A 9,606-nucleotide genomic window follows, 5' to 3' on the forward strand; every position below is an offset into this window, starting at 1 on the left:
GTAATGCAAGTGTAATAGTTAAACATGTAGCACTTCGATTAAATAAATTGGCATGTAATAAATTTCAACAGTTAAACATTTCATATTAAATGAAAAATATTGGATTGTTGTATGACATTTTGTCCCAATCCAAAGAAATAGACAGACTTAAAAATATATTTCGAATTGGAAAAAAAAGTCCTCATAATTGTTAATATTTTAGAAAATCTTGTGTTACACGTTAGAAAAAAAAAACAAGATTTAAACATCATTTTAGTCCTATCACCTATGTACCTTTAAATGTCTAAATTTGGTTTATCTTCTTTCAATAAATCTTAAGATCTGTCTTCTATTGGTAGCTTAAAGTTAATTGGTCACTCATAATAATACAACATCTTTGGTTAAGCTGTCTCAGCTCTCCTTGTTGGCCAAGATTTTGCACACCTACTTCAATTATATGTAAAAAGAAACTCCTAAAGAAAAGAGAAGATTAATTATTTCGCCTTTCACAATCTACCTTAAAGATTCTCATACAGCTTTAGGTTGGATTTGCTCAAAATCAAAAACCTCAAACATGATACGTCTCACATCAGGCTTTCCATAAACTACATACGAAAGTCCATGAAGAGCTTGCTGAACAGCCGTGGTGGCCGGGTTTCGAAGCCTCCTATTGTTCTCGTATGCATCTTGAACTTTTTCAGAATAGATGATAAGTTTATGAAGATATCTTTCCCTCAAATACCGTCCGCAAAACTTGTTCATGAGTAATCGCCGGTGCTTCACCTGCAACCACCTTCCAGGGGCATCTAAATGTTTCATTAACAGTCTCTCCGCCATCACGATATCCTTGAACAAAACACAATAGGACCGACCACCATAAGTTAGTTGCTTGATCCAAACATCAAGGATAGGATTTTGATAGAGAGAAAGCAGTACCTCCTCCCTAATAAATGTAAGAAAGGGTCTTACCTGGATCTTTTGGCCGAGGTATTCTAATCGTTCATAGCAGAAACGAGGGTGCTCAAACTTGTGTTTTGATGGGTGCAAAAAACAAAGCTGCATTTGATTAAGAAATTTCCTGAGTTTAGCTTGATCATGCTGTTCCACAGATTTTACATATAGCCTAAAAAGGTACTTAAAAGTTAAAACCATTATATTGAATCGTTGATCAATATCAAGCAAGCAGGAATTCAACACTACTACATGCATTAGGCCTATTTGGTAATTGTTGGTTTTCGGTTTTTAAAAAATTAAACCTATAAACAATCATTCCACCTATAAATTCTTACCTTATTTGTTTCAAAATGCCACACCAAATTTTGAAAACTAAAGAAAAACTTGTATTTGTTATTTAAATATGGCTAGAATTGAACTTTTAAGTGAAGAAAGATTCAAATCATCGTAAGAAATTAGAAGAAAATAGACTTAATTTTCAAAAACAAAAAACAAAAGTCAAATGGTTACTAAACGAAGCCTTAATTATCCTCCTTACACGTGAAATATAACAAAGTTCCAGCCATCAAATAACAAAGTTCCAGCCATCACGCTGATAAACACATCCACACGTACAAGACAATAAAAACTGACGTTGAGAATGTATAATAATATGATCATCGCGTGGTTATGAACGAGAGAAGAAAAATCGTGTGTGTGTGGGGTGGGCAATACCTGCAGTCCAAGTCCAAGTTCAATATTTCTTGCTTCCGTGATGTCAGGAATTTTATCAGTAACAGGTAAAGGGTATCCTAGTGCTTGCATGACTTGAGGTCGGCTATCATAATCCCATATATTACCTCGGAATCGATGCATGCCAGGTGGGACACAAGCTCGAAAGAGCCTAGGGTGTGCAAATAGAGCATCTTCTGGAGGCTGAAAAATGAGAGAAGGAACAGAATTACAAGAGTGGATTTCATTATTAAGAAGGATAGATAATAGAAAAATAGTTTACTGTGCTGTTAAAAAAAAACATGAAACTAACCTTATAGGAGACCATATCTTGCCAGCCGATCCTTTTGTCTTCAAATTCAACAGAAACATAGTCTACATCTTCGAGTTGCCTGCGTAACCTTGGTTCACATTCCTTTGCATCTGGATCCATTCCGAATACCTCAAAAAGGACCCGGTACACTTCTGGCATTCCAAAACATAAATATATTGCCCCAAACAAAGCCCAAAATACAGATCTGCTCAAAGAAAATTAATTTTAGGATCACATTGTTGAAATGGTGTACTGAACCAAACTATTTTAGAAAGAGAATCAGCAGAAGTTTTATTCCCAAGTCTGAGCTACTAGTTTACCAATTGAGTCCAAGATAGTCCACCAGAAATGTAACAGAAAGTAATACCATGATATGATGTAAAATACACCCACAATTTATATCTAGCATTTTCTTTCCAACCCTTGCTGCTGTCAGGGTATTGGTAACAAGAATTAACAAAGAACACAAAATGAAAGGAAAACAAAAATGAAAAAAAAAAAGTTATATCAGGTATCCCATAAGCTGATCAGTAGTTAAATGAATTTTGAAACAACAAACGTTTCACAACGTAACCTATAGTACATCTTGCATCATACTAAAACATGAATTTGATGAATAGTGAAAACAAAGACAGGACCAACAAACGAAGTCCGTAAGTAGAGTGGGTAAAGAAAATCGAATCTCCCAATTCCCTCAATAGAATAGCAAGTCTCACAGGGCCAACTATTTACCACAAATTTGACACGGGACAAGTGGTATAAAAGCTACATTTGCCAAAAAGAGGCAAACGGAAAGCCATGTTGGTAAATGTAATCATAGTAGCCTGGAAGCAAGTTTATGAAGGATGGACAAATTAGTAAAGAAGCAGATTCATGAAGTGGACTACATGGTCTGCAGGTACTAGATTTGAGGAAAGAATGTCTGGTGCTAGGTTCAGCAAAGTTCAGGTTCACAAAGAAGTCACCCCATGGCACCGAACCGCCTATATATAAAATTTCTTAATCAAGGTTTTGTGCAACATTCGCAGTGGAACAACTTCCTTAGCATTGTCTCTTAGCTGATCTTTTGTAGCATCATCTTCACGAATTAGGTACCATCTATATAAAGAAGCTCAGTGTCCACGACTGTCATATCTAAGCTACCTAACTTTAGATTACCAGGAGCATGCCTTCAACGTTTATCCTAATCAAATGCCAATTTCCTAATGTCTCTTCTGGCCCAGAAATCCGAGTTCCTAGTGAACTATTCATTACATTACCATCATATTGCACAATCAACTTCCATAAAGCATTTGGTACATTTCAGTCTGATCATGATGATACCACATTCTGTGATTCTTCTAAAACTTAAAATGGGGTTTAACATAATCGATGACATAACTTTCCAACAAAAAACATCTCTTACAGTTATCTTATTCACAGAACTATTTACAATGGGAAAAAACAACTAGAACCAATTAAAAGACAATACCAAACTTACTTCACTGGTGGTTCCCGGTCCTTCCTAATTATCTTGTCCATGTCATCATATGGGAATATCAAATTCTGTAAACTAGCAGCTTTGATCCACTTGGGAAGGTTCCTCTTCCCAATTAACGCAAAAACCCTCTCCCTCATTGGACCTGGCGATTCCCTAGGATACCTCTGAAGAAAATACTCCGCCAACGCCAATTCGAGTACATATTGGCCCAAAAAAAAGAGCCTTGAATGCCCCGATCTTATGTGCCGGGCCTTGGTCCTTTCGCATGAGGGATGCTGAAAGGCCAAGTACAACAAAGTATCAAATTGTTTCGCAGGATTGTCGTCTCCATAACTATCGGATGGCTCAAGAGGATATCCAAGGGCTTGCTTAGCTTCCAGCAAGTACTCATCCATCCAAGTTTTATCAGCATTGTTAAGCCGCGAAGATGGTAAACAAGAACTCAGTAATGGGAATGACTTGAGAGTTAATTGAGGGCTATTAAGAAACCTTTCCGCTAATCTCTTATCATCTAAAGGCGGTCTAAGAATAAACCTTCTTGGGGGTACCTTTTTCTTCGGAGAAGTAGCTCGTTTTCGCTCCGCTAGCTCTTTGAGCAATCTCTGAGGATTGTTTTTGGGGAGTTCTTGTTGTGGGTCAACTGCAACTGCAAAAACACGCAAATTAGCCGACGAGGGGTTGGGGAAAATGGGATGATTGGGGTGAATTTTAACGATAAATGGGGTTAAAGAAGATGAGAAAGAGTAATTAGAAGGGGATGAGAGTTTAACAAAAGAAGAAGAGAGTTCCATTGGTTGTGAATGGAGAAGATAATGCTGGGTGGGTTTATTCGAAAGGCGAGGGGCCGAACATAAAGAACTTGGGTTACGAGGAACTGGATATGGGCTGTTTGAGGATGGGGAAAACCTGGCTAGGAAGATGAATATTTTGGCCTTTGATGCACAGGGTTTTGGGAGGGGTTGGGACTTGGGAGTAGAAGACTGAAGAGGAATGGATAAGGCGCGGAGGTGTGGCGGAAGAGCAATTACAAAATCCTGTGGGGGGGTTTGTCGTAATTTACTTAAATTATAATTTTTTAAAATAAGATACTACAATTGCTTTGGGTTAAAATATCTCTACTGAGTTTGCATATACTTTTTAAATCAATTTTAAATTTAGTCACCTAAACGTTAATTTCTATCCAAATTAAATAAATAATACTATTATGTTCATTGTCAAATTTTAGTAAAAAGTTGATAAACAATATATTTTTCCTTGTAATTTTCAATAAAGTTTAGTAAATTTAAGATTTAAGGAGAATAATTAAACTAAATTTAGACATTTAAGAATTAGAAATGAACCTTTGCAAAAGTAATTACCACACAAAAATTAGTATTGTAACAAATAATAAATTTTAATAGGACTCAACTTCAAAATGCTAAGAATTTTTTTTTGCGCCAAAATGTACTTTAATTTAATATCTTTACAACACAAAAAAATTATGAACTCTAAGTCAATTCTAATTTAAATTTAATAATTATGATTCAAACGAGTAATTCTAACTTATTATTCATTCTGTCTGAAAACTTTGTCTTAAATATTAGAAAGGGTGTGAGTAGCATCATATCATGTGTAAATTCTCTTTAGTTTGCACGTCTATGTGATTTTGCATCTCCAATTTGTGCATCAACGGGGTGAACAAATTGATTTTTTTTCCTTCACATTAAAAGCTGAACTTTTACAAACATTTCTTTTAGTTCCCAAACTTCTAGAATTTACCACTGGTTGTTTTATTATATTCTCAAAAACAGTACCTTATCATAATTTATTGATTTACTCTGATATTGTAATAAACACAACAGGTTTAATAACTTCTTTTTTTCAATTCTAAAAAAAATGTCTAATTCACCCCTAGCTCTCTCCCAATCCACATGAATCATACCTTGAAATTCAAAAGTGATTCTGTTCTCAAAGTTAAAAATTTACAAAGTAATACACATCATCAACATCTCAATATACAACCCAAGATGTAGAAGAAAGATCAATACAACTAAAGCATCAAATCACTCTGTTGATTAGTGAATGAGAAGCAACCAAAGATGTTCTCATATAGTTTGATTGAAAAATGAATTGGTAATTTCTTTATACCTTGAGAAATTAAGTCATGTTAAGGCTCACAACTTGAAAAAGCCATGGAGGATAATCTAGCATCTTCTTCTCTCCTCTATTATTTCCATTTTGGCAGCCTGAGGAATTTTCAGTTACCCCCAAAGCCGCCATTTCTTGACCTTTAACTTGCTTTGTGTCCGTACATCTTCTATCATGGCTGGACCCTGTTGAAGAAGAAGAGTAGGTGGTTGTTCCTGAATCTGAAGTATTGTAACTTGAAGGCCCAAGCGTTAGTTCGAGTTCGGTCTCGTTTATGATCTGCCGAGCACCATTATTGTTGGTTTCTGGTTCATCTTCAGCAGGCTGTTCCATGTCTAGTTTCGTTGTACGAGTTGATCTGTAATAGTTTTTTGCATCCTGTTCATAGATTTGTCTGAAACATATCTCATTCCTTTTGTCCCAACTCTCAGTTTCCCTGCTTTTCTCTACGTTCTTCATTAATGTCTTTTGAGTTCGATAAAGTCGATGTAGTTCTTGTACCTGCCAATATTCCTTCCCAACTTTAGAATATGAATTATATTAAATATAAGGTCGAATTGTAGGTTTAATATGTGAATGGTGTGTTTATTAATAGATGTTGTATCTTAAAAAATATTAAATATAAATTTTATGTTTAATATAGACATCTTGCACATTCAATACTTTTTTAAATTAACAAATTGACCGGAAATAAAATTAGATTTAATTTTTTTGTTAAATAGACTCATGGGTTCGAGGAAAGAAAAATTAATTTGTCAAAATCTATTAAACACAAAATTATAATAAGATAGCTTTTATAGTTAGGAGTATGTTAACTACAGAAATTCAAATTTCATTTACATACTTTAAATACTTTATGTTCAAAAATCAAAACTTGTTTTTCCCAAGGATAAGCTTGTAAATTAACTCAATATAAAAATAAATTTAAACGTGTGAATATAACAAATGTTTTTTTTCTTCTAAAAAACCCAATAAAATTAATGTTAAATCTGGAGATAAAATGGGAAATGAAGATGTGGATTAAACATAAGTTTATGCAGTTAATTCATCAAGACACCCTTTGGTTCTGAGGAGAAACCATGAATTAGACATTGAAACGGTAAAATCATTTTTACTATGATAAAAAGAAAAAAAATATCTGTATAAAATTTTTCAATGATGTAGCCATGGAAGATTATGAGATACTTTTGACAAAAACCCAAATTGGAAATTAACTATCGATCCAATCCATCCATTGCCCAGCCACCCACCACAAATCTTAGATTTCTCTTTCTCCTCACTTTAAAGTGTTGCACCGCAATTTTCTCAGATAGAGCCACAAAAAAATTAAAAACACCCACATTTATCAACTGAAAAGGAGGGGAAATAGAATCAAAATTATGGATCAAGTTGAATAAATATTTGTGTTAAAGATGATGGCCAGATTGGAAAAATCAGTGATCAGAGACTCGGAATGCCGATATGGATCTTTAACAGTTCAATAATTGCATGGTTGTTTTGGGTTCTATAAACAAAATGGATAGAATGCAAATTGAGGATAAAAAATGGAGAAATACCTGTTGTTTAAATGTTTCTTCGTGCTTTAACATAGCCATCCTCATGTACTCCTTTTCATATGCCTTAGGCAGCTTTTCCATTGGGATTTCAGCCCTTTTTTTACTTTTTTTTACCTGATGCAGTCTTGAATCTTGAATCTTAAAAACAGTCTGGAAAAAGAAAGTCCATTAAAAAAATTGGATCAATCAAGTGGTTCAGAAATTTAGAACCTGGTTCTGGAATAAATTCTATCATGAAGATAAAAACATAATACCCTAAACCCAAAGGTCCCCAATTTGATTAATTTTATATTTCCTTGAAGTATCACTGGCCAACGCCATCATGAATTCGGTACCCAACAGCAATAATGAGGACAGGAAACAGAACAACCCAGTGGGAATAAATAAAAACTTGTGAATGTGATAAAGTCTTTCCCATTGGTCTTTTGTTTGCTATCCTAAATATCCCTTTCTCATTCAGTCATTACGTCGAGCACTTAATGCACGCTCCCCACCCCCACAATAATCATAATACTGATAGTTCCAAACTCTGTCATACATTCCAAAAAAAACCCAAATGAAAATTAAACCAAAACCATCTCAAATTGAAGATTGCAATGCCGAAGTTGGATCAAACATTAAATTAAACACACAGATCGATCAAGAAAGTAACAAAAACCAAAAGGGTATTTCGGAATTACCTGAAACAATCCGTTATCTTAACGACTACCGATCAGCAGACGAAATTGCAGAGTATGCATGCATTTGCCATTTGTTTAGAATACTGCAAAAGGAAGCGAAAAGCTAAGACGAAAAAGATGGATGAAACGGAGGAAGATGAAGAAGAAGAAACTTCATCTCCTCCAAGGAATTGCAGCTTACAGAAAATGGTAATCCGTTTGAAAAGAGAAAGATGGAACATGGAATTGAGTTGGAGCATACATATATAAATCCGTGAAAATCAGAAGGTGATGAAGAATATAAATAAAGAAAAGAAAATGAAAGATTAAAAGCGAGGAAGAGGGGAACAAGAACAGGAAGAGGAACAGAAACGTACCAAAGTTGTGCGATGTTTGGGGTGAGATTCCAGCCAATCTCCTTCAACTTTCGTGAAAGATATGCTTCAGAAATAGGCAACACCAGCAGTGCACGAGATTCCAAGTACTTGGTATATATAATTCTCACATCCACTTCTCCCTCTCTCTCTTCCTTCACCTCTTTTTTTTTTTTTTTTTTTCTACTAATTTTATTTTGATTTTTCTTTTCATACTTTTAGCCTAATTTTGATAACGACTTTATGGGATTTCTTGTAGGAATATACATTTCTTTAATATTATTTTGAAAAGTATTATCGTGACCGTAACTATGAATTTAAGACAATTAGTATAGTGCTCATCACACAAAGCTTCAATGTTAAAAGTGAAAGTAGAGATTAGTTAGAGGCTTATCCACTTTTGACTCAGAATCTCTTTATTATTTCTCTTACATTTTAATGTTGTTTACGTTGTCTTTTTTGTTTTAATTTAATTTTATCACTGAAAAACATACATAAAATAAAAGATAAATGTTGAATCAGTAACTACAATTAATTAAAAAGATAAATTTTTTCCCATACTATAAAAACCAATTCGTAAGAAGACATTTCTTTTATACTATTTTTTTATACACTATCAAGATCAGCTTGCTCACACCCCAAATGAAAACTCGCCTGACCTCACAACATTTGAGTATCAATAAAACTTTTTAATTAATTCTTAGGTAAGTGGAAAATTGGACCTATAACCTTGGTGATGAATTCTAAAGTAGTCATCCAACTTAATATTGTTGTCCTCCAAATAACGGTAGATATAATACAATGTAAAAAAAATTATACGAAACTTTAGATTAAGAGCTCAAAGTTTATAAAGATAGATCATATTACTATAAAAATCTATCGATAATTGAATATATCATCGATAGATTTTTTGCTATGTTTACCATTATTTATAAACAATACCTTATAATTGATTATTTTCTCGAAAAGTATTATCAAATCTAGTTACTTTGTTTTTACATTTTGACATTATTAATAATTCTATTTCTTTTGAGGCAGCTTTTTTCAGGTAAGTGTACTCACAAGTTACTTATTTTCTTCTTCTTTTTTTTTCTTTTCATATTTTTAGAAACATGGGAATGTTTACCTTATTTTAGTTTATCCATTATTTCTTTTTAGATCAATAAACCATATCACCTTGTCTTATAAGTCAATCAAACCTCTTTTTTTTTTTTTTTTTTTTTGCATTTATAATAAATTTTAGTTATAAGTTTCTTAAAATTCCTATTCTACACATTTGGAATTTTTTATGGAAGAAGATAATAAAATTTATAATGCAAAGTTGTAAGATGAAGACACATACTTAATTATTGACGCCAATAACACTTAAAAAGGAATAAGAAATGTAAGGAATTTGGTATGAAATAGTTTGTTTTGTAAAAGGTACATAAAGTAGAAAGAAAAGGATGATGGA

General features: G+C 33.5%; 2 protein-coding genes across 3 annotated transcripts; both read right to left on the bottom strand.

Annotated features, from left to right (window-relative positions):
* Positions 1-331: 331 nt before the first annotated feature.
* On the bottom strand, positions 332-4,431 carry LOC101207336 (ribonuclease III domain-containing protein RNC1, chloroplastic). Of its 2 annotated transcripts, XM_004141830.3 has the most exons (5): positions 3,438-4,431; positions 1,958-2,162; positions 1,648-1,848; positions 949-1,035; positions 332-825 (listed from the first exon to the last, which is right to left on the bottom strand). In XM_004141830.3, the coding sequence occupies exons 1-5, from the start codon at positions 4,226-4,228 to the stop codon at positions 508-510; spliced, it is 1,602 nt and encodes a 533-aa protein (XP_004141878.1). In that variant the 5' UTR covers positions 4,229-4,431; the 3' UTR covers positions 332-507. The 2 variants fall into 2 exon arrangements, with proteins under 2 accessions (XP_004141878.1, XP_031743804.1); XM_031887944.1 differs by lacking the exons at positions 1,958-2,162; positions 3,438-4,431 and having other exon boundaries at positions 949-1,102; positions 1,648-1,782.
* Positions 4,432-5,237: 806 nt separating this feature from the next.
* Positions 5,238-8,314, bottom strand: LOC101207586 (hypothetical protein). The gene is made up of 4 exons (XM_004141832.3): positions 8,157-8,314; positions 7,801-7,883; positions 7,121-7,270; positions 5,238-6,065 (listed from the first exon to the last, which is right to left on the bottom strand). The coding sequence occupies exons 3-4, from the start codon at positions 7,199-7,201 to the stop codon at positions 5,574-5,576; spliced, it is 573 nt and encodes a 190-aa protein (XP_004141880.2). The 5' UTR covers positions 7,202-7,270; positions 7,801-7,883; positions 8,157-8,314; the 3' UTR covers positions 5,238-5,573.
* Positions 8,315-9,606: the final 1,292 nt, after the last annotated feature.

Source organism: Cucumis sativus, chromosome 6 (genome assembly GCF_000004075.3).
Source record: "Cucumis sativus cultivar 9930 chromosome 6, Cucumber_9930_V3, whole genome shotgun sequence".
Taxonomy (NCBI): domain Eukaryota; kingdom Viridiplantae; phylum Streptophyta; class Magnoliopsida; order Cucurbitales; family Cucurbitaceae; genus Cucumis; species Cucumis sativus.